Source organism: Emys orbicularis, chromosome 7 (assembly GCF_028017835.1).
Source record: "Emys orbicularis isolate rEmyOrb1 chromosome 7, rEmyOrb1.hap1, whole genome shotgun sequence".
Taxonomy (NCBI): domain Eukaryota; kingdom Metazoa; phylum Chordata; order Testudines; family Emydidae; genus Emys; species Emys orbicularis.
The window spans coordinates 33,599,700-33,625,589 of record NC_088689.1 but is presented as its reverse complement, the minus strand read 5'-3'; the positions used below and the strand labels follow the sequence as shown (position 1 = coordinate 33,625,589).

Sequence of the window (25,890 nt, the reverse complement as noted above, 5' to 3'; positions counted from 1 at the left end):
GATCCCTACAATTACAACACTGACATTTCACATGTAAATAGCTGAAATCATGAAATTTACTATTTAAAATCCTATGACCGTGAAATTGACCGAAATGGACCATGAATTTGGTAGGGCCCTAGCTATGAGACAGGACCAGACCTGTTAGTCGAGGAAAGGCCCTGCCTCAGGCAAATTCACAGATCATATGCTCTAGTTTGTAAACCTGTTTTGTTGTTTTTCTTCCCCACCCTTGGTGTTTGCTTGATGTAGTGGAATATTTAGTTTCAGTGTTACCTAACAGGTTTGGTCTGCAGCTGTCAGCTGTCCCTCACTCAGGGTCAAGATGACACTTTAAAATGAAGTAGTACGCTAAATGCCTTTCACCGGTAGTTTCTTGCCCGAGTGTGTGTGTTGTTTTTTGTTCCTCCTGAAGGAGGTGGTGGTGACTAACTTAGGAGGGTGCTCCAATAGGGCAGCTGATCCTGTTCCTCTCACCTCTGGTTGCTCTCTTCCCCCTCAAGAACTGTGTTGGCCCCAGACAGCAGTTTCTCCACCATTGTTGTAGTTATCTCCGGGGGACCTGACTGAGTTAAACAGCAGGGATCCTACAGTAGTAGTGCCTAGATCCACTTCAGGGGCAGACATCTCCACTTAAGCCCTCACCTTTCTCTCTTTGGCCCTTCCACCACAATTAGTGACCTCAGAGAGCCTGTTATAACCACCAGTGTTTGGACCAGTTCCTTGGTCTTTTTGCTTTCCTATTCATTCTAACAAAATGGTACCTTCTGAGATCCCATCCCCTGAGTATGTTAGCCGTAGGAGACATTCTTATCCTTACAGTGCTCCATCCTCCCCCTGTATTCCCTGCTGAGAAAGAGATTGAACCCTATTCCAGGAGGAGATGAACTTCACTCCCCATCTCTCTGGAATTATTCCCTTCAAAAGAGTAACGCCCTCCTTGAACTCAGTCCATCCCTCCTACCATGACATGTGAGTCCCTCCAAAGGATTGTTAATCCTCTCAGAAAGGATCCCCAGAATTGAGTGTCTTGGGCAAAGCTTAGGTTCTCCACTGCTTTGTCCAGGACCAAACAGAAGAGGAAGTGGGAGAGAGCCCACTTTCTTCACACCCTTTTGCGTCTAGATCTCTCCTTCATAAGAAGGAAAGACCAAAGACAGCAGATCAAAACTACAAAAGCTCAAGAAAATAGTTACTTAAAAATACCTGTTTGCCTCCCTTACCAGAGGTGATTTCTGAAAATCTAATATGGATTTAATCTTTCTCTTCTGAGGATGAAGAGCTCTCAGATCCTGAATTGAGACCATGGAAGAAACAGGTATCTAAGCAGATAGCTTTGAATTGGTAATGCTACTCAGAATGATTTCTCTTGATATCAAATCTGATGAGGTTTCACCAGTGCAGGACAGTTGTGATGTGAAAGAAAGTGAAACTACCAAAAATATCTCATCAAATAAGAGTGGAAATAGCCTAATAAATATGGAAGTCTTTCCAGTCAGGTGCAGAAGTTTTACACAATTCCTAGCACTAAAGCAGATTCTGCCAATTTGCCTCCCTGAATAATGGCTCAAGGAAGCAGCAGTACTGCATCCACCTTAGGCACAGCCATCTTACCTTGGGGATGGCACTTTTCCTGAGTGAACCAAGATGAAAGGACAGCCCGTGGGAGAAAGTACAGAGCTTCTTCCACTGCACTTCATACTTCAGCTGTATCCAACTATTTACAAAGAAAAAGTTCAAAGAACCACTGAATGGGAACTGCTTGCTAGAACAAGGGGAGAGTTCCAGCACAGTTACTGGCAGTAAGAAGGAACTGAGGGAGGGAGAAAGGGGGCTGGTAGCGCCCCTTATACCGGTGCATACGTGGGCCATTCTAGAGGTCGCCAGAGCTAGTCCCCTACGGAAACCACTGAAGAAAAACTTCTGGCACGATTGCATATGATGAGCACACACAGCTAGAATGGAATAGACATGAGCAAGCACTCTAAGAAGAATTTCCGTGACACAGCTGGAGGCAGGCTTCCCTGACATCTGTAGATAATAAGACCCTCTTGGAAATTACTGCTAACATAGATGGCAGAATCTCTACTGGGAATTTTATCCTCTTGCCAGATTTGTTCCAATGTTTTAGATCCAGAATTTCTAGCTGAGCATTTGGAGATTGGGAAGAATGTAAAATAGATTTACCATTGCTCCACTTTAGGTATACATTCTATGGTTCTAATTGCTAGTAAGTAGGAAATAACTTATTTAAAAGAATTGGAAGAAATTGTGTTGGAAAAATATCTAGGATGAGAGGTTCTCTAGAATTTGATACCATAGCCTGACAAAATCACTTCCATTACCTTTTGGGCAGAGGAAGAGACTATCACAAAGAAAAATGTATCATTCTTCTCCTATTCCCCATGAGGAGACCTGCCTTTGGATTATCTTGGAATCATTCATTGATCTTATATTCTTGGCTTGATTCCATCGACCCTTCTCTTCTTCAAAATCAGTTTGTAGAGGAAAAAGTGAAATGGCAAAAGAGTTGCTTGCTCTTTTAAGATTGTCTGAAGTCCCTCACTTGGTGGCTAGAGAAAAGGAAGGACTAATTTTCCTTAACCTCAATCACAGTTTAAGTAATTCTTAATTTTCCTCCAGCATAGCTGGATGATGCCGTAGAGACAAAGAAGAAATTTTTCACATGGTAGATTTAAAAACCTTGTTAGTAAGATTTTCAAACATGGTTTAGGCCCAAGTTAGGGCTGCCTGTGCAAAGCAGTTGGATACAGCTGAAGTATGAAGTGCAATGGAAGAAGCTCTATATTTTCTCCCACGGGTTGTCCTTTCATCTTAGATACCAGCCAAAAGACATAAAAACACGTGGGAAGGGGGCACTCCCCGGACACCCATAAGGACAAGGCTCAGGTGGAGTCCAGACCGACTCAGGCTATCTCGCCGTCCCTGGAACCTAGCCAGGTGACAGCCTCACTGATGGGACCTACTCCACCACACAAGCTGCCTCCCACTCCTGCGAGTGCTAGAGGCACGTGGTACCTCACGGTGCCATCAATCCCGGAAGCCTTGCAAGCGGCAAGAGATATTTTCTCCCTCCTGGTGTCACCTACTCCGGAAGAGCGGCCCACGGACCCCTCCCTCCCACCCGTTTCAAGAGGAAAGCCTTCAATGGTACCCCTGCACACGTAATCCCTGAGGCAACATACCCTGACCCCATCCCACTCCCCAGAGCCATGCCAACAACTCTGGAGCCACATCCTGGAGCACACGCCCGCAAGCAGGCGGCGAGTTCCCAACACAGATTGCTGAAGTCCACGCACCGATCCTTGGGAATCCCGACACCAGTCACCGGACCCACGGTACTGAGCCACAGAAGCGCACCATCAGTCCTCTGAGCCCCGGAGATCACTCCTTAGTGCCCAAGTGCTGCTCACCAGAGCCCCCTTGGCGCTCAGGAGTCCTGGCACCGCTCCTCGGAGCCTCGCCGGACCCGTGACACCGGTCACTGGAACCTCGTCATCGGAGCCCCGTCGCCAATCACCATGATGGATGGTCCCCACGCTCCCAGTCATCGGAACTGGCACACTATGCTCAAAGCAGGTCGCATCGCTCCCCAGATTATTAGCAGGTCTATGCACATCGCCACTGATTGCCGGATACGCGGCATGGTTCAGTGGGTTCCCAGTACCGCTCCCCGAATGGCAGGTGCGAGGCCGCCAGATACAGTGGGGAAGCCTACCCTGTGGTGGCTCCAACGTGGTCGCCAGAGGAAGATTATTCCTCCGAGAGCGAGGAGTTGCCGGCCCCCAGAGACCTACCACCACCTACGCAGCCAGCGGGCCAGTCTGCAAGTGCGTGGCCACAAGGTCAATGGCCGTGGACCTGGTAGGGGTATAACCCATGGGCGTGTTCCCAAGCTGGAGGACCTCAGACTCTAAGATTAGTCTTGGGGGTGTAGGAAGGACCTTCAGCATTAGTGTCTCACCCTGCCCTGGGCTCGGAGGTTGGGTCGGGCCAAGGTGCCCAGGAACCACCCCCTCCAGGATATGTGGCCCCCCAGGCAGGGGGGACGCACAACCCACCCTTCCCCCTGGGCTGGCCTCCTCCTCCTCATCACCTGATGAGGCAGTAGCAGGCCCCTCGCAGGCGGTGCCCCAGGATGATGTCAAAGCCCACCAGGAGCTGCATAGTTGGGTCGCAGCAAACCTGGGATTAAAGGCCGAGGAAATGTCCAAACCAGAGGACTTCCTGTTTGACGTGCTGGCTGCAGTAGTGCCAGCAAAGGTGGCCCTACCAGTCCACGATGGGGTGGTCAGAATCGTAAAGGCCCTGTGGTAGACCCCGTCATCCTTGCCAACTATGTCCCAAAGGGCAGTGCGTAAGTACTACGTCCCTGCAAAAGGGTTCGAGTACCTGTATATGCACTCCTCCCCCAGGTCACTAGTAGTCACAGCGGCCAATGAGCATGACAGGCACGGTCAACCCAGCTCGACCCCCAAGAATAAAGACGTCAAGCAACTCAATCTGTACAGCAGGAACATTTATTCTACAGCTTTACATAGCAAACCACCAGGCCCTGCTCGGCAGTTGTCATTTTAATGTATGACAATCCACAGCCAAGTTTGCTGACTTGCTCCCACAGGACGTTAAGCAGTTCAGTGCCATGCTGGATGAGGGTAGGGCGATTGCAAGGGTCTCCCTCCAGGCTGCCTCAGACGTGGCAGATTCCACAGCCAGAGCCATGGCATCGGTGGTGTCAATGAGACAGGCGTCGTGGCTGCAGTCATCTGGCCTCTCGGCAGAAGACCAACAATTGATCCAGGACCTCCCATTCGACGTCTCGGCCCTGTTTGCTAAACAAATGGACAGCAGATTACACAGCCTGAAAGACTCTAGGGCCACTCTTTGCTCGCTGAACCTGTACACCTTGGCCCACACTAGGAAGCGATTTAAGCCTCAACACACTCAGAGGTTCATGAGCCAGGCCAGAGCAGAACCATACCGCAAAAAGAACAGGGGTTATAGGCACCGCCAAGGTCAGCCGTCAGCAGCAGGGGTTCATTCGGGCTAGAGCTGCGCCCCTCCTAAAAACAGGCAGTCATTTTGGAGGGACGCTTGAGGGCAACCTCCCAACCTGCAACCAGGATCTGTCTCACCTCTTATTTTCCCACCATTTGTTGCCTTACATTCCCGCTCGGACTGCCATAACTATGGACTGCTGGGTCCTCAATACGGTGGCAGCAGGGTATACCCTCCAATTTTGTTCTATTCCCCCCCTTCCCACCTCTCTTCCCCGTCCCTCTTCAGGGACCCTTCTCACGAGTAATTGCTCGCCAGGAGGTACAAGCCCTCCTACGGCTGGGGGCCGTGGAGGAAGTTCCTGTAGAACCAAGAGGGAAAGATTTTTACTCCCAGTACTTTCTTATTCCAAAGGGAGCCTATGCCCCATCCTGGACATGTGAGATCTCAACAAATATCTCCAGAAGTTGAAGTTCCATATGGTCTCCCTGGCCCCTATCATCCCCTTCCTGGAGACTGGTATGCAGCCCTCAACCTAAAAGACGCTTACTTTCATGTCTTAATATTTCTCGGCCACAAGAGATTTGTATGGTTTTTGGTCAGTCAGACACATTATCAGTTTGCAGTGCTTCCATTCGGCCTAGCGACAGCACCAAGAGTGTTTACAAAGTGCATGGCAGTAGTCACAGCTTACCTCAGGCGTCGGGGGGGGGAGGGGGTCCAAATCTATCCCTATCTGGATGACTGGCTCATCAAGGGCTCCAAAGGGCAGGTGCAGCGCAGTATCGAGGTGTCACGCCCTGGGCCTGTTGATAAATGAACATTGGTCACTGTTCAGAGGACAGAGTTCATCGGAGCAGTTCTCGACTCTACCCAAGCCAGAGCATTCTTACCACAAGCCAGATTCAGAGCAATGTCAGATCTGATTGCCTAAGTCACCACACATCCACTCACCACAGCTCGGGTCTGTCTGACTCCTAGGGCACATGGCTGCATGCACCTATGTAGTCCAGCACACAAGGCTGCGGCTGAGACCCCTTCAAATATGGTTATCGGTCTATTCCCCAGTAAGGAACCCGTTGGACAGGCTCCTCACGGTCCCACCCCGGGTACTCACCTCCCTCCAATGGTAGTACAATCCAAATCCAGTGATGCAAAGGGTTCCGTTTGCGGCTCCATGGCCCACAGTGTCCCTGATGTCAGATGCGTCCGACCTCGGCTGGGGAGCGCACCTTAGTGCCCTCAAACTCAAGGACTATGGTCGCAGGAGGAGCTGTCGCGTCACATAAACGTCAGCGAGCTCAGGGCCATCCGCCTGGCATGCGAGGTGTTCCTTCCCCATCTATCTGGTTGAGTGGTGCACGTACTGACAGACAACATGGCCTCCATGTTCTATGTCAACAGACAAGGGGGAAACCCGGTTGTCAGTCCCGTGTCAGGAAGCTCTTTCCATCTGGGACTTCTGCATCCAGTATACTATCCACCTAGAAGTCTCCCACCTCCCTAGGGTTCGGAATGTGCTGGCGGATTGCCTCAGCAGGTCCTTCTTCTATCACCACAAGTGGTCCCTCCATTTGGAGGTTGCCTGGATGTTCTTCGAAAGGTGGGGAGCTCCCCAAGTGGACCGGTTCGCCACCAGACAGAACAGAAAATGCCATCAGTTCTGCTCGCTACAAGACCTCGACAGCGGCTCACTGTTGTATACCTTCCTTTTGTCATGATCAGAGGATCTCATGTATACCTTTCCGCCAATCCTGCTGATCAGCAGGATCCTTTTCAAGATCAAGAAGGACAAGGCACGAGTTGTCATGATCGCCCCGGCCTGGCCTCACCAGCACTGGTTTGGCACTCTCATGGACTTGGCAGTGGCAGCCCCATGGACTCTTCCCAGCCATCTGGACTTGCTGTCTCAGGATCATGGCTGGTTGCTAAACCTGAACCTTGCCTCTCTCTCCACCTCATGGGGTGGATGCTGTGTGGCTGAGCCCCGAGGAGCAGGCCTGCTCCACTCAGGTCCAGCAGGTTCTTCTGGAAAGTAGAAATTCCTCCACTAGAGCTACCTACCTCACAAAGTGGAAGTGCTGCTTCTGCTTGGCTTCGGAGCCTCTTTACAAAATCACTTTAGTGCCTCTTTACAATCCATTCTGGACTACCGCCTGCATTTAAAGCTCCAAGGCCTTGCCTTTTCATTGATCAAGATGCACTTGGCAGCCATATCAGCCTTTCATCTGCACGTCCAGGGAAGATCAGTATTCTCACATAAGTTGACGAGCAGGTGCCTCAAGAGGCTGTTTCCTCTGATCTGGAATCCAGTTCCCCAATGGGATCTCAATCTAGTGTTTTCCAGGCTCACTGGTCCTCCTTTCAAGCTTCTTGCTCTCTTGTCGAGGCGTGTCTCCAAGATTAAAGCTCTTACATCGGAGCCCCCATACAGGGTGTTCTACAAGGATAAGGTCCAGCTGCATCCCCATCCTGCCTAAGGAGGTGTTGCAGTTCCATGTCAACCAGGACATCTTCCTCCCAGTGTTCTGTCCAAAGCCGCACACGTCTAACGAAGATAGACATCTGCACACCCTAGACGTCAGGCATGCCCTTGCTTTCTACCTGGAGCGTACTAAGCCTTTCCACAGATCAACTCAACTTTTCATTGTGGTGGCTGACGGAATGAAGGGCCTCCCAGTGTCATCCCAAAGGATCTCGTCCTGGATCACTACCTGCATCCGTATTTGCTACGAATTGGTGCAGGTGACGCCTCCACCAATAGTAACTGCTCACTCCACAAGAGCTCAGGCGTCGTCGGCCGCTTTCCTGGCTCATGTCCCCATCCAGGACATCTGCAGAGCCACGACGTGGTCATCGATCCACACCTTCGCAACGCATTAAGCCATTACCCAGCAAACCAGGGATGATGCTGGATTTGGCAGAGCTGTGTTGCAATCGACATGTCCATGAATTCCTACCCACCTCCAGAGGTACTGCTTGGGAGTCACCTACAATGGAATGGACATGAGCAAGCACTCGAAGAAGAAAAAATGGTTACTCACCTTTTGTAACTGTTTTTCTTCAAAATGTGTTGCTCATGTCCATTCCATGACCCACCTTTCCCCTCAGAAGGAGTTCTGGCAAGAAGAAACTGAGGGAGGGAGGGGGTTGGCGGCACCCCTTACACCGGCGCATATGCGCACCTCTCCAGAGTGCGCCAGAGCCAGCACCGGTGCATGTGGCAAGAGCACACACCTACAATGGAATGGACGTGAGCAACACATCTCGAAGAACAACAATTATGAAAGGTGAGTAACCATTTTTTCCTCTGATTCTTCTAGGGCCAGGTCTATTTCAATATCAAACACTACCCTTTGGCTTGGTTTCTTCCTGTGTGGTGGTTTTGTGGTGTGAACAAATGTCCAATGGGAACTGTTGAAAAACTCCTTTCACTGTAGATCAAAGTCAGATTTGAACCCCGTTATGCAAAGGTGAAAGCCTGGTGCGAACAACCTTTGTGTCACTTCACCCTCTTTAATTGGGTTCTTTAAAAGCCACTCTGTAAAAGCATGCTTTAAAGGCGCAGATCTCAAGAATGGATGTTTTCTGGTTCAAACTCAAAAGCCTAGACTGCTAGACACAGAGTTTAAAATGACACTGTGAATGGTAGAAGTGATTCATGTTTCAGAGGAAAATGTAAATTACTCTGCTTTAAAACAGGATAATTTCCAGTCTAAACACTGAATGAAATAAAATAATTAAGTCACACCATAACAGAAACAGTTTGGTATATATTTGAGTTTTAAATATAAAAGGATTGTCTGCTTAACATAAAAAGAACTATGCTAAATTTGTATTTATAGTTGAGGATTAAATAAACTAATCCTCCAGTAGTTTATACTATTAATTGTTAGGAAGCAAGATAGATCCATCTACATATTAACAGTTTGAAATCTATAGCTCAGTATGACGAAGACAGCACAAGAGAGACCACCAGTTCTGACAATCAGTCATTCACATTTCCCACTGTTTTGCTCTATTGTAGCAAAATGTGAGAAGCTGCTCTCAAGTCCACACATACAAAGCTCTTTATTAGTCTTTACTGAGGCATGATCCAGGCATCTATGCTGAAACGGCTAGCCTGAAAGAAGTGCTACTTGATGGCATCTGGCAGCTTGGCTTTGCAGTGGATAGATTTATGAGCTGTGAAAGATGGTCAAATTAACATCCTAGGCATTCTTGATAGGATTAGAGTTTCTGGGACATGCAGTTATTTGCATATTGCCCTGACTTATCACATTAGTATTGTGTTTTCATGGCTCATTTTAATACATGATTTCTGTATTTTCCCCCCTCCCTGTACATCTGATCGTTTTCAGTTACTCCTTGCATTCTTACAGAGATCCCAGCTCCCCTAATATTCCAAGTAGAAATATTGATTTTTAGCCTGACATTTTCTAATTAAAATATTAATGTAAATAGAGAGCACTAGTTATATTTAGTAAACTCTATCCTCATGCAGGGATGGATGCTCTTCAATAGCTGCATGCTCCAGAAAGGTTCAATGTAAAACTGCATTAACCATGCTTACTAGAGTTGGGAAGGGACAGCTGCTGACAGTTTGAATTAACTTTTTTTCCCCCAAGAATGGGGGGCAGATTAAATGCAAAGTATCTTTCTACATCACATAAAAATATTTCAAGTAATTACCAGTTTTCAAAAAGTTTAATTTAACCACTTAAAGAAGTCTAAAGAAAAATGCTCCCCACCCTCAAAAAGTACACAGGACTTCCCCAAAAGCTAGCTTGGGTATGACTGCACAAGCTACAGTCACACCTTGTGCTTGCAGTGCAGACATACCCTGTGATGTACTTCAACGTTGATAGTCTAATAATTTTGCAATACCTAAATATAGAACAGAACAAGCCTGTAGTAATAGTGATGTTCCAGCACGAGTGAAAAGGAAAGTGTTAAACAACAAAGTTTAAAACCTACCGATAAAGATATATACAACATTTTCTTAGGCCTGGTCTACACTACGAGTTTAGGTCGAATTTAGCCGCGTTAAATCGAATTAAGCCTGGACACGTCCACACAACGAAGCCCTTTTTTTCGACTTAAAGGGCCCTTTAAACCGGTTTCTTTACTCCACCTCCGACGAGGGGATTAGCGCTAAAATCGGCCTTTGCAGATCGGATTTGGGGTAGTGTGGACGGAATTTGACGTTATTGGCCTCCGGGAGCTATCCCACAGTGCTTCATTGTGACCGCTCTGGACAGCATTCTCAACTCAGATGCACTGACCAGGTAGACAGGAAAAGCCCCGCGAACTTTTGAATTTCATTTCCTGTTTGCCCAGCGTGGAGAGCACAGGTGACCATGATGGAGTCCCAGGATCGCAAAAGAGCTCCATCATGGACCGAACGGGAGGTACTGGATCTGCTCGCCATATGGGGAGATGAATCAGTGCTAGCTGAACTCCGTAGCAGTAAACGAAATGGCAAAATATTAGAAAAAGTCTCAAAGGCCATGAAGGACAGAGGCCATAACAGGGACGCACAGCAGTGCCACGTGAAAATTAAGGAGCTAAGGCAAGCCTACCACAAAGCCAGAGAGGCAAACGGAAGGTCCGGGGCAGAGCCGCAAACATGCCGCTTCTACGCGGAGCTGCATGCCATGCTAGGGGGTGCAGCCACCACTACCCCAACCGTGTGCTTTGGCTCCATCAATGGAGAATCACGCAACAGGGAAGCGGGTTCAGGGTACGAGGAAGATGATGATGAAGACAATGAAGATAGCTCACAGCAAGGAAGCGGAGAAACCGGTTTCCCCAACAGCCAGGATATGTTTATCACCCTGGACCTGGAACCAGTAACCCCCAAACTCACCCAAGGCGTGCTCCCAGACCCTGAGGGCACACAAGGGACCTCTGGTGAGTGTACCTTTGTAAACATTACACATGGTTTAAAAGCAAGCGTGTTTAATGATTAATTTGCCCTGGCAATCGCGGCCAGTACAACTACTGGAAAAGTCTGTTAACGTGTATGGGGATGGAGCGGAAATCCTCCAGGGACATCTCCAGAAAGCTCTCCTTCATGTACTCCCAAAGCCTTTGCAAAAGGTTTCTGGGGAGGGCTGCCTTATCCCGTCCGCCATGGTAGGACACTTTACCACGCCAGGCCAGTAGCACGTAGTCTGGAATCATTGCATAACAAAGCATGGCAGCGTATGGTCCCGGTGTTTGCTGGCATGCAGACAACATCCATTCCTTATCTCTCTTTGTTATCCTCAGGAGAGTGATATCATTCACGGTCACCTGGTTGAAAGCAAAGGAAACCTCCTCATCAGAAGTCCGAGGGCTATGGCTGCAGCAACAAGGTTCTCTCCATGTTCCCAATGAAGGCTTGATATCTTAGCTAGAAGAAACTTTACTGCAGGTAAGAGATTCTTAATAAGTTGTTTAGGCGTTTTTACTTCTCAAAGGCTGTTTGCTACAATAGTTTTTTAAAAATACATAAGTTGTATCCATCTGACGGGGTAGAAGCAGTTTTCCAAAAAACAAAACAAAAAACACAAGTTCCTTAACTCATTTGATAAGCTTTGCATGACTAGTCTCCCCAAAGGCCTACCTGTTCATAGCCTCATTATAGCCAAGAGGAGGCTCCATTCCAAATAAGCAGGTGATCCAGGCAGCGCAAAGTGAGTGGTGGTCCCATGACACTTATTGTGACACATCTCACTCCTCATAAATCACTTAGTGAACAATTACAAGCTCATAGAGAGAGAAAGATGGATCATGAAGAGTGTGTGGCTGCAGCAGAGAAAGGGGCTTGCCAAGGTTTCAGGCTTTCAATTTATGAAGTTATTGGGGGGAAATCAATGGAGAATATTGGAAAGGGAGCACGCATTAATCCACTAGAAAGAATAGCAATCTATACACACAAGTTACTATTTGTAACTGCTTTTAAAATAACCGTGTCAGTGTTTTGGGCTTTTCGATTTGAGGTTTTCATTACACAGAGGAGTTGGGGTTTTCATTCTACTGAGATGCCTTAATTGAAAAACTAATGTCTGGGTTTGGGCCACAATTTCAGAAATTAGATGGTGTGGTGAGGGGTGTGTTAGAAATGTCTGAAGTAGAAGAGATTTTGAACATCTTCAGAGTTCAGAGGTGTTAGGATTTCTAATAATAGTTTGGCTCGTTATATGGAGAGGCCCCTAGGCTCGGGGCGGCCAGGTGGCTCCGTGCGCTGCCCCTGTCTGCAGGCACCACCCCCCGCAGCTCCCATTGGCCGTGGTTCCCAGCCAATGGGAGTTGCGGAGCCAGCACTTGGGGGGGGGGGGCGCGGGGGCAGTGCACGGAGACCCCCTGGCCGCCCCTCTGCCTAGGAGCCGGATATGCCAGCCACTTCCGGGAGCCGCGCGGAGCCAGGGCAGGTAGGGAGCCTGCCTTAGTCCTGCTGCGTCGCCGACTGGATTGCTTTTAATAGTCACTGGGAGATTGAGGCCGATTCTGGTAGACACCTGGCCAATCTGGGAGGGTTGGCAACCCTAGCAGTGCTTGAACCTGCAAACAAATTCCAACTCAATATTTATGAGGAGGACGACCAGACTGCTTTTATGTAATGGACATATTTTATAGCCATAACTCCCATGTGTTAGTATTTTAGGTGTTATGCCAACATCTACTTCAAGAAGAAGAAGCTAGAACAATCTTTAGCCCAGATCCTCCCCTGCTTTAGGGCTGCTTTGTATTGAACGGGTGGCGCAAAGCTAGGATGGGGGATCCCCTGGTGGTGAAGAGCTGATGTAATGCTCTTAAAAAAAACCTCTCTGGCTCCCTAAGCCCAGCTCAAGGTTGGCATAGAGGCATGGGTTTCTCTGTGCCCTGGTGATTTTTGGCAGTCTTAACCCCTAAAGCAGTGGTCCCCAAACTTTTTACCTCATGCCCCCCTTTTTACCTCACGCCCGCCAAGAGCGGGGACGCGGACAGGCATAGGGGGGCCAAGGCTGGGGCCATAGCTGGGTATGGGTATGGGGCCGGCAGCCAGGGCCAATAGCTGGGGCCAAGGCTAGAGCAGAGCTGGGTGGCACTCCCTCCCCGCCCCCCATATGGGCTGACCTGGGCCCCAGTCGCACCCCCTGAATGTTTCTCTGCACCCCCCTAGGGGAGCACGCCCCACAGTTTGGGGACCTCTGCCCTAAAAGTATGTCTACACTGCAGTTAAACCCACGGCTGGCCTGCATCACCTGACTCGGGCTTGTAGGGCTGGGGTGTAAAATTGCAGTGTAGATGTTCAGCTTCAGGCTGGAGCCTGGGTTCAGGCCAGCCACAGGTGTTTAACTGCAGTGTAGACATACCTTTAGAGTGTTGGCAGCCAGCGTAAGTGCGATCAGCCTTGGACTGCTCTTGCAGACCAGCGTGGCACATAGCTGGCCGAGGCCTTAGAGCTCCCTTCACAACCAGGCCCTCCTGAGTTGCACTGTCCACTCCAAAGACAGACACGAGGATTTGGGCTTTCATCTTATATTGATAGGAACCAAACAAACTTCTGAAGTGCAAAGAGATATGTTTGCTGATATTTAATGTTACTGTGTGGCTCCTGCACCATGAAGACTTAACAAAAATAAATTTAAAAAATAACAAAAAACCAATGGAATAAAACCCTTAAGGTTCCCTTACTATTTACAGTGAACTCACGGAGGTTTACAATGCTCCTAGAAGCTGTTAAAATACAGTCAATATGTACATTTCTCCTTGTGATGGTCCAAAGGAGAGTCCTCATTGGCCCCTCTATGGGTGGTATGACATCGTGCCCTATATTCAATAGGTTCTTCAGATTGCCTAACTGTCTGCTGAGGGCTGCTGGAGAATAGAACCGAAAAGGAAAAAAATGTTCACGCTATGTGGTCTCAGATCCAATGAAAATGCAGATTGCTTCAGCTGGGGATAAAAGAACTTAAAAAAAAAAAAAAAAAAAGTGCTTGTAGTCTTGGAGCTACTATTAAAAGGGGAGATGAATCGCGAGAGACCATTTCATGCCAAGGTACATTAGAGAGTAGAATCTCAAAGAGCTATTAACCCTCAGTAAGAGTTGTGTGGAAGTCCTTTGCTGTCAGGACAGAAGCATGCATATAAATTTAATACTGTTTGTCCTTGGGTAGAGACAAAAGATTACTTCTATATCCTTAACATCTTGTCTCTACTAACATGAAATGATATTCCACTGTGTTGCCTTCTTTTTAATCCTTTCCTGTCAACAGAATAGTAATGATAAATGTATAATTTTGAAAGGTTTTGCTCTGAAAAGAAACATATAAAATATGCACACTGATTGCAGACTATGTACATTTCTTTTAGATCTTGCCTGCTTCATTGCAAATCATTATGCTGTTCAAGGTGGGTCTTTCAAGAAGTGTATTATAGTTTTATAATTCTTTTAATAATAATAAAAAAAAAAAAAAAGCTTTGAAAAACTCCTGCATTGAATCTCCCTTTCCAAAGTTTCTCTAGATTAGCTGAGGTTTGATTTTGATGTATTTAATATAATTGTAGTTCCAAAGCTGAATGTCATACACAGTAAATGCTACTAGAAAAGCATAACTGTGCAAGATTATGTGATCTCTTTAACTCAGACCTCATATTCTACAGAAACTTTGGTGGCCCAATCCTTACTCATGTAAGTAAACCTATTGAGTTCACTGTGACTACTCATATGAATAAGGAATATTTATTTGAGTATGATTTGCAGGATCAAACCCTTTAAGAGTTTTCTAGTAAATTAACAACTATTCTGCATACATCTTAAGTAAAACGTTGCACTTTAAGATTTGGATCTTTTTTTATAGACCCAAATCTTCTTTTACTTGTTTCCTTTGATAAATTCAGTATAATCTCTGTGTGTGTATGTGTGTTTATATTTATATATTACAAAAAGTTATTTAATTAAATGTCTTCTGATTTGAGAAATCTTAAATAGAAAATATTTAAATATCAAATCAAAATAGAAATCTGAAATTAAGATCAGGTTTAAAGGTTTATTTTATTTTAAAAGGTTCTCGATTTCATATGAGATTTAATCATAGAACATATATCGGTGATATAACAAAATTCTAAAAGTAACATTTAAATGTTCATTATGGTTTGTGTATAATAAAAATATTATGTACATGAATTATGCCCCTCAAAAAGGCGCATTGTATGAATGCAATAGCCTTACAGTGTTACATATGTTTTTCACTACAGCCAATTGAAATATACTTCTGCTAAAGTGAAGCCAATACTGTCTTTCTAACAGCAAGACAAGTACAGCAAGCCAGCATCAGGCAAAGTCCCCTTCATGAGGTACACACTAATATCAAGCATAAACTATATACAATTTCAGATTATAAGGGTTAATAAAGAACACTTCCAGATTACAGGGTGTAACCTTGTCCTTGTTGTTATGAAGCTGAAGTTATTTTTGCTGTATTTGTGCATTTTCTTAATTTTCTAAGACCATGAGAATTTTCAGTGTTTCTCTTTTTGTAATCATTCAAGACTGTGTTTGAGTCAAGTGGAATGTAATGTGACTGCGAGGCACATGGTGTTCCAGGAGAAGGAGGGAGGGACCTGTTCTGTGGAAGGCTGCATTTTGATGAGTAAAAATCACACCATAGCGATCAGGCCATTTCTTCTATTCAGAAAGCTGGAATGTGGGCTGAGTTAAGGATGGTGCAGCCTTCCCTCTCACGCCCTTTTCCCCCCTCCAAGGCACATGCATCATTAACCTTCTGAATGCTTGAAATAAATAGAACAAAATATTTTCCTTACACTGAGGGTAACAGAGACTGTACAAATCTAACAAAGCAAGGCACATACCAAACCATGTTAAGCCCTACAAGCCTGAATTATTTCTAAAGCTGTATAATATTTTCTACATGATTGTACTTGATAGATCCCCCTCCCTTAATGAAACACTGTGGTGACTGGGAGAATTAATCTAAACTCTATGACAGGTTTCAGAGTAGCAGCCGTGTTAGTCTGTATCCGCAAAAATAACAGGAGTACTTGTGGCACCTTAGAGACTAACAAATTTATTTCAGCATAAGCTTTCGTGGGCTACAACCCACTTCTTCGGATGCATCCGAAGAAGTGGGTTGTAGCCCACGAAAGCTTATGCTGAAATAAATTTGTTAGTCTCTAAGGTGCCACAAGTACTCCTGTTATTTTTTCTAAACTCTATAATACCTTCTGTTTAAAAGCTTCCCGAATGTAATTATATTTATAGATTGAGCATGAAATCCTTAAATCCAAATTATTAGTGGAGTAACTTGTTTAAGGTGGTAGTGAAAATTGGAAAGTCTGCTGCTGAAATGTCTGTTGTATTGTTTGATTTTACTGTGAGTTTCAGTAAAAGGATCACGGTGCAAGGTAGGGCACTATTATATTAGGGTTATTTAATGAGAAGTCACTAAAGACTTAAGGTTCAGTTATCCAACTTGCTTTCATTTAAATTGTTGCTGTCCTGTGCCCCTGTCTTATTGTTCTGTTTGTTAAGGGCTTGATTCTGGCACTCTGCTCCACAATGCAGATATATGAAAAAAGGTTAATTTTTGAGGATACCCACTCAAACAGTTGGATCTTGGACCCATGCAGAAAACATTAATTACAACTAATCAGATGTGAAATAATTTACATATGTAGTATTGTATAGGGATATAGCCAATAGGGATCTATCTGAATAGAGATCATTTGACAAGACTCTGGCTCCTCACTTGTCCCAAGGAGTAAGTGTACAAATGGATTTGTAAAGGTAATGATGAGACTGAAATTCAAAACAAGCTCTCATCTCCCCCAGTGCTGCTGGAAAACAATTTAAACCACAGTTTATACCTGTTTTCAAAATCCTGACAACTAACCTCTGTTCTCCACAGCTTTCCTTAGTCTCTCAGTATCCCACATGCAGACACACTTTCCAAGCTGTAGAATGATGTTCAGCTTGGATATGCATAACAAGAAGACACTGACCACCCGTTGAACCATATTACTGTAGAATCTTCTCCCTAGGTAAGTACTGGTAAGAAGTTTATGCACTGAGCTATGTTAGGTCTGATGAGGAAATTACTAAGGATTCCATCAGGACAAATGGAGTCATATTGCCGGGGGGAAAAACTCATTCAAGCCAATACAAGCTAAACATAGATCTGTTAATGAGAAATATGGATCTGATTTCCCTTTCCTCAAACCAGTTTCTCACACAGAGATCTGTGAAAATTAAAGAACTTTGCTGTCCCCATTAAGGCCCCAGTTCAACCAAGTATTTAAATGCATACTTACTTTTAACTTTAAGCCAATGGGACTTAAACACATGCTTAAGTATTTTGCTGAATGGGAGCCCAAATGCTAGAACTTTAAGGTTATACATAAGGATTTTCACAATGATGGAACTGAGACCTAAAGGTGGAGGTCAGAAACTGAGCACAACTCCAGATGTTAAGTACAGGTTAACCCTCTGCACAAACAGATTTCAGTTTCAAAATGAGAGAGTGAACAGTTGAAATGTTTCAGTGGGAGTTGCAGAAAAGGGTCCTGGAAAGAGCTTGTTTGTATAGATATCAGTATTTTCTATTTTATGTAAAAGTCATGAGTAGTTCACATATAGGGCAGGACCCGTAATGTATTGAAGCAATCTACACGTAACAGTGGGCACATACTGTATAAGATGTATTGATTGAAATTGCTGCAATTTCATATGGAGGAGATTTGGCTGATCTATGGCTTTTGCTCTTTCATAATAATGCATAGCTCTACTATTCTGTTAGATGTAATTGACAATTAAGGACTCGGTGACATTATTTTAGTGTGAGTTTTTCACTCAAACTCTTCAATGTAGGTTGAAGGGAGTATTCAGGCTTAACGCTTCGGTGACCCTCTCAGGCAGAGCACTTCCAAGCAGACTAGGGATTGCTCACTAGACTTCATTACACCATTTCTTTGCACTACGAATGGATCCACAACATTTTAGTGCCAGTGAATATGAACAATGTGGTAGATGAAGTCAGAATTTGGTCTCTTCTGGCAAATCTCTCAGGCAGACTTGACAGTGAACAGAATGAAGAAGACACACAGGAAGCATCATGGCAATTACAGTAAACATTTAGTTTCTGAGACACTTAATAGGAACTACATTTTTAGATTGTTCAACAAATAAAGAGTGGCATCTTGCCCAGGCATCCCTCCCCAACACTTCCCTCCCCCTTTTTCTGATGTTAGGCAATTTAAATGCCTAAGTACCCAGCACAGGATTTAGGAAAGAATAATTCCCATTGTGGTCATTGTGCACAAAAACAAAAGAACGTACTGATCAAAGATTTGGGGTCTGCAGCCCAAACTTTGTCATGTGACCAACCAGCTCTGTTTCCAACTGTCAAACTACAAGCTGGTCTGGAACTGCTTCACCATTTATGTGTGGAGCACTAGTTGCCTAGCAACAGCTTCCAGCAGTCATTTACATTGTTTTACATTTCATGGCCACTGAAGTTTCTTGCGGAAACTTTCTGTAGTTTAGCCATATCAAGTTTTTTTTTCCCAGTTGACTTCCACAGAATCTTGTCCCTAGCAATATAATCTTGAACTGACACAGAAGTTCTAATTTCTTAAAGCATCATCTTTTGTCCTTCCCTATTAAAATATCAAAACATGATTCCCTTTCAATGCTTTGTTTCCATCCAGATATATATCTTGAAATGTATTGGAATGAAGTGAGCCTAGTTTAAGCAAAAGACAATGTTAGATATGAAGCTTTGGGCAAGTTTCTCAAACTCTGAAGGAGGAAGATGTAATAGGGATGGGAGATGGGGAAAGTCCAATGAAACAAATTTTGCCAAGTTATTGTTAACATATAGTGGCCTTAGGAATGTGAGTTTCTTTTGTATGTTACACCGCAATGAACTTTGTAGCCCTGAGAACATTCAGGGTGCCAGTGTCCAGAGAATTACTCATAAATTTAGCTAGTAAATTATTTAAAATATTTGTATGCACACAACAATGTAATAAAATTCTGTATCTGATAAAATGATGGTAACTGTGGCTTCTTAAATTGTGTAGCAAAAATAACCCACTGCCTACCCACAATTAAATAAATAATTTAATTTCTGCAGTTCATTTTTGTAGGGTTAGAGGGTTCTTCAAGAGAAGAAATGAGCCTTCATACACTGGATGTAAGAAGAACTCTTGCCTTTAGGGCTTCACCCAGACTTTTTATCTCAATTGCAGAATGAATTAAAGGACAGGCAATTTCCACTCAAAGATTGTCCAGATGGGCTGCCAGATGCATCTTAACCTGTTACAAAGCCTCAGGGGTTTTCCCTCTCTGAGAGTTATTGCTTACTCCACCAGGGGTCAAGCTACCTCTGTTGCCCTGCTGAGAAACATACCTCTCCCAGACATCTGCAGAGTAGCCACCAGGTCTTCGTTACACTCATTCTTCCAGCACTATGCTCTTGTGACTGCTTCCAGAGCTGATGAGGCTGTTCTACAATTTGTACTGAATCCACCTCATCAGCACCCTCCTCCATCATGGAGGTACTGCTCAGGAGTCTCCTGTTGGGGAGCACCCTAGCAACACTACTCAAAGAATGAGGAGCAGTTACTCACCTTGTACGGTAACTGGAGTTCTTCGAGATGTGTTTCCCTGTAGGTGATCCACAACCTAACCTCCTTCCCCTCTGCCTTGGAGTCTCTTATTGGACTTTCATAGTTGAAAAGGAACTGGAGTGTTGGTGGTGGGTCCGCCCCGCCCTGTATGCCCTTGTAGCAGAGCTTGAGGGTGCCTAGGGCACAGTTGCAGACCCACAGCCACTGCTGATGAAAAATCTCTGATCCGGAGTGCACAGGTGTGCACACACTGACATGGAGCAGCCACAGGGGGACACATCTCAAAGAACCGTTGCTATTCAAGGTAAGTAACTTCTACTTTTCAGAAACATTTGAATCTTTTAGAATCTGTTCTGTTCCTATTTCAAGTCTTTTTTTTATCCTGCGACAAAAGGAATGTTAAGGAAATCCTGCAATCCCTCCTCATGTCCTTATCTAGAGTGATTTACACACTTTCATTTCTGGAAAATTTTCAAAGTTCATTGTGTGCAGATGTAAATCACTCCTTGGAACCAAAAATACCTCCTCTTTAAAGCTGCCTCTGCCTTCTTTTTTGGCCTGCAAAAACTGAACTGTCTGTTTGGCAGAGAAAAATATAGGCCTGTTAGAAAATGTTATTTAAGTAGACATGTAAAAAGAAGAAATCTACACATTTTGGTACATGTTTTCAGTAAGTAAATTCTTTAATTTCTGTGTGGTCTGACTTGGGAAGGAAGTGCACAAATTGAGGACTGTATTCAACAGAATATTAAGGAGCCAAAATGTTTCATCTTTGAAACCTATTCAGTGGAGATTCAGCCATTCTGTTGAACCATCTTTTATCTGGATCCACAGTTAGCTCCTGTGGAGACCCCTTAAGGAATGAATATTCCATGTAGTAATTCCTTCGTATTTCTCCCTCCCCCCATCCTGATTTTAATGGAGGCTTCAGAGCAACTATATTTCTCTAGGCTTAGCAGCTGGAAATCAGTATTCAAATTCTGGTTTAGATCACCAGTGAAAACATTAGAGATGTTTACAACTTATAGCATTGCATGACAAATAGTTTACTGTTGTGTTGCTCAGCTATATTTAATGTTGTATTCTAATTTATCTTCTATATTGTGGGATGGTCTAATTGCTGCACTCTGGGGTACTGTTTCAAGAACACACAAGGATTTTTTCCCCACTGCTTTCAACATAAGAATCTCCATACCAGATCAAACCAGTGGTCCATATAGTCCAGTATGCTGACTGACAGTAGCCAGTATCAGATGCTTTGGAGGAAAGTTCAAGAAACTACATAGGGGACAATTATGGATTAACCTGCCCATTAAGGAAAGTTTCTTACTGAGCCCTGTCTGCTTGTCATTGATTATGGCCTGAAAGTATGAGGATTTATATCAAGACACAATAAATTACCCTATATACAGTAACTGAATGTTCTCATTATCCAAATAACGCCCAATTCTTTTTTAATCTTGCTAAACTCTTGGCCTTAAATATTTTGTGGCAATGAGTTCCACATGCTATTTATTTCAAGTATTTCCTTTCATCAGTTTTAAACTGTTTGCTTTTCAATTTCATCTGCCATCCCTTATTCTTGTATTAGGTGCTCCTTTTTACCCTCTCATAACTTTACCTTCTCTGTTCTATTTATTATTTTATATCATTCTATCATGTGCCTCTTAATAGTTTCTCCTCTAAACTGACCAATTCCATTTTTACAATTTGACTTCATAACTGTCTCTCTCTATGCATCTAACTATGCTTGTATCCCATCTTGGAATCCTTTCTATTTGTGCTATGTCTCTTTTCAGATAACACGCTCCACATTGAATACAGTATTCCAGATAAGAGCATACAGTATTATTCATTTATGTAATAGCATTATAATATTTTTAATAATTTCTATCCCATTCTGTATTCTTAATGACCACTGCTGCACAATGAGCAGAGGCTTTCATTACGCTGTCCACAAAGACACTCTTGTCTCTTTCCCTATGTGTTTGTCTATACTGCATTGTAAACCTGACTGCAGACTCAGGTTTGAGACCAAACTTCCCTGTTATCCATGTACACTCCTTTCTGACCTGGCTCAGCAAACCCTCAGACCTGAGTCCTAGGACCCACCTCAGGGAGGTGGCATCTGAGTCTTAATGAGATTTGGGTCCAAACCCTGTCATTTTGCAGTGTGGATGCAGCTCAAGCCTGAGTACCCAGACTCAGGTCTGGAGATTCCACCAATGTAATCCCAAAATTGCCTGGCCCTGTGTTTCAGTCCTTTGACCCCAAAACTTCCCACTTGAATCCCAGGAAACAGAAGTAACCCCGGTTGGTTCAAATGCAGCTGCTTGGTGTTTATCTCTCCTTTCCATGCAGACTGCGTACCTGGAAATACATCTAGTAGTCTCTCGTGTTAGCTATGGCCCATAGTAGACAGGAGCCCCACACCAACCATGCTGCTACCAGGCCAGAGGAACACAGCTGAACTCTGGTAAATCTCTGGTGTGAGGTGAGCAAATCAGAAAGAGTGCCAGAAATGATCAAGTGTATAAAGAAGTCTCAAAGAAGCTTGTGGCATTGGGCATGTACTGAACTGCTTATACGTGCAGAGAGCGAGTCAAAGCAGGGTTTAGGACTATGATCCTGAAACTGCTTCATGCTGAGTGGACCCCCATATGGAGCCACAAGGACATCGGTGAGGCTAGTGAATTTGCCCACGTCAATGTGATTGGAGGACCAGGACCTAAATGACTGACTTGTTTATCTTTAAAATATCAAGCCCAGCCAATAAAATTAATAAACTACTTAAATAGTTCCAGTTGTAAAGACTGGATAACGCATTATCGATGTGAGAAAAGCATTTCCCTCTCCATTTAAATGTTCCTTTGTGTTAACTACAAAACTCCCATTGATTTAAAAACTGAGACTCAAATCTCCAAACGGAGTTCACTTTTAGGAATCCTTTTCTCATCTGTTAGAAACAACAGCAACTGTTTGCAGTCAATCACAATCTTGCCACTGACTTAATCGAAACACGATTGGGCCCATACATCTTCCCCTACCCCCAAAATAGGACCCCACTCTTCATTCTTGTTCCTACTGACATCACAAAGAGGTTTAGGCAAGAAAGGAGCAAACCCTTCGCAGGCTTTTTGTTTAGTGTATTTTTTAGTATTTTTTTATACAATTTTTGAAACTGTCGGGGTCTATTTTAAGGTGGGTCATTTCCAATTTGATTTTCATCTTTAGGGAATGTAGAAACTAGTTATTTGGGGAAGACATCAGCTGTCTCAGTCTTTATATCTGCACTGAAAACATCCATCAGTTAAAATATATAAATAAGAACCTCAGCCAGCTGGTTTTTGTCTCTTAATTTACATAGTACACTATATGAAAAGTTGGATTTTTTTTCCAGCAGCATAATAATGTCATAGCTTTTAAAAACCGAGAGCCATATTCTTCCAGCAATTGTATGTGAAATTCCTGTTGACTTTCATTGAACTTCTCCATTCAGTGTGTAGCAATTCTGATTTTCCTTTGATGGTTTCTATAATAAGATCAATATTTTGTTTACATTGCTCTTCTTTTTGATGATCCTATTCAAGCCAGAACATCACACTTTGCCATTATAAGTACAGGTCTTTGATTAAAAAAATAAAATTGCCACACCTTTTGAAATGAGAAGAGAGGCAGATAATAATTAAAACCACATCTGTAAACACTTATGTACATGAGTAACTTTACACATGCAAGTCCCACCGAGTTCAATTCAGTGGGACCATTCATGTGCATAAGTAGCTGCAGGCTTGGGCCCTAGATTTATATTTACAAAAATCAGCGTAACCAGTATATGGATCTGATTCGACAACCCCTCTCTTTTTTTCTTTTTTCTTGCCAGCAGTCCCATTAAGGTACTGAGGAAAGGCTAGTTACATGGTTGAGGGTTTCCATGACTGGGCCCCATGGCAGCCACACAATCACACACAGTAGGAAATAACATGAATATGAGACTAAATAAAGTGAGGTGAGGCTATAAGTAAGTGAAGTGTAATAACTGACACTTTCCTGAGGAAAAACAGGTGCGAGCTGGGTCAACGGAGACCACTGTTTCAATTTATTTTCTGAAAACTGATGCAAATGGTGCTGCAGAAGTGCTATGAAAAGGTGAGCGTGAAGGGAGTGGGGGGGGCGGGGAGGAGGGAGAGTGTTACCTTTGAAAGAATACCAGCCAAAGAGAGTTAAATAAGCTAAGGAAAAAGTACCTAAATTGTGTGACTCAGAGGAGTGTATTTGAATGCATATTAATTAAAATGTTTCATTTGCATGGGTGGAGGAAAAGAGATCATATTCCCAGGGCACCTAGAGAAAGTAGGTTCCCTTCAGTAAGTGTTTCTCAGCACTCCACAATGCAGGACACAAGGAACAGAGAAAGCAATAGCTTATGGTGACAGCCTCTATAGCCACATAAATATTTACTGTTTCTCTGGAGCTTTTCACAATAGACTAGAAAATAAACTAAGTCTTGTATGAATAGCTAGCTTCAGTAGGATGAAAGGTTTGCACAATATACTCAGAGGTATAATTTCACTGTTGCTCCAGTGCTGTGTAGGCGTCCTGCCACCTCGGAAAGTCTTTCAGGCTCTCGAGGTCCTCATCCACCTTCAGGGAATCATGTTAACAGTCAGTTAATGTAAGGTACTGCTTCCTCACCTCCTCAGTTTGTCCTGCGGGGCTCAGTTGTGGCATCACAGCCACAAGCAGGCTGGGGCAAGTCAGAGATCACACACACACTGCTGTAAAAGAGTTGCATCTTTATTAATGTTGCACCCATCATCATCTGCAATACAACTCACTGGCACATGTTTGCTCCTGGTGAACAAGGGGAAGCCCTTTCCCAGCGAGTAAACGCAAGTCACAGTACAGAAAATCTAGGGGTTTAACTACCGGAGCGTAGGCTGAGGGGCACCTGTCACCCCCAGAGCAGATATCTCTGAAATTGCAGCGCAGACTACACACGGCATGGTGCTTGTTTAGTGTGGAAGGAGGGACTGGTCAGTCATGTTAGCCAATAACCCCCCCGTGCAAAGGCCTGGCCCCAGCTTCCCGCCCTGCCCCGGGGTTAGCAGCGGCTGCAGGGTTAGTACCAATGAGTAAGTTATACCCCTCCCCCCACCCGGGTGTCCCACAGCTGCACGCTCCTACCCGCAGCTCCGCCCCACCCACCCGACTGCCCGCCTGGGCCCGACCCTTCCCCCCAACCCGCCCGTCTCCCTCCCTCCCTCCTCGCCCCCCACCGCCTCAGCCGTTCCAGAAGTTCACAAAGAAGCTGCAGAGCGAGTGCCACTGCTCCGCACAGTAGGTCTCGGCCAGGTCCTCGCTCAGCTCCGTGGGCGGCTCCGGGTTCCCCCCAGCCGTGGGCGGCCGCTGCTCGGGGGGCACCGGGGAGCCGGGACCCCCTTTCCTCTTGCCCGCCTTGCCCCGCTTCTCCAGGGCACTAGAGTGTGCCCCGCTGCTCATCGCCTTGGCGCCGGGGACCCCGGGCTGCTGCAGCGTAGGCGCCTCCTGGACACTGCCCCGGCCCTTGGCTTTGCCTCTGGCGGGGACCCCGGCGGCCCCAGGCGCTGCAGAGCTGGGGCTGGGGGGTGCCAGGCGCAGCTGCGCCTCGGGCGGCCCCTTCTTGCTGCTGCAGAGCCGGGCTTTGAGCGGGCTGCTGTCCTGGCAGGGGTGGCGCTTTCGGCGCAGCTTGCCCAGGATCTGCTTCCAGTACTGGCGGCTCTTGCCGCTGTAGGCGGCGCAGCGCTCCGGCTGGCCCCGGTACACGCACTGGAGCCCCTCGCTGCCGCCCTCTCCAGGCGCCTGGCAACTCAGCTGCAGCTCGGTGGCCTCCTCCCCTCGGACCAGCTGCCAGCTGCACACATGCTGCTCCCGGGTAGAGAACTGCCCGGCTTGCGCCCAGGGCGCGGCGCGCTCCGCTTTCTCACCGGCCCCTCGGGCCTGCCCGCTGGCGGCGCCCCCCAGGCAGCCCAGGAGCAGGAGGCTCAGTGGAAGGGCTCGGGAGACCCTCATCTCATTAGGTCAGTGGAGCTGCTGCGGCTGCCTTTTGTCATGCAAGTGCAGCAGGGATGGAGTGTCCCGGCGAAGGAGCGAGGGGCCCTCGGCATCCCCCGAGCCCTAGAGAGACAGACAGGGTGCACACTTAGCAGGGGGCATGCAGCACAGCGACACAGCCACAGGCATGGCTAATTATTATTAATATGCATCTCTCAT

General features: G+C 45.5%; 1 protein-coding gene across 1 annotated transcript; it reads right to left on the bottom strand.

The window, feature by feature from the left end:
• Nucleotides 1-24,921: 24,921 nt before the first annotated feature.
• Nucleotides 24,922-25,689, bottom strand: FGFBP3 (fibroblast growth factor binding protein 3). The gene has a single exon (XM_065407157.1). The coding sequence runs from the start codon at nt 25,687-25,689 to the stop codon at nt 24,922-24,924; it is 768 nt and encodes a 255-aa protein (XP_065263229.1).
• Nucleotides 25,690-25,890: the final 201 nt, after the last annotated feature.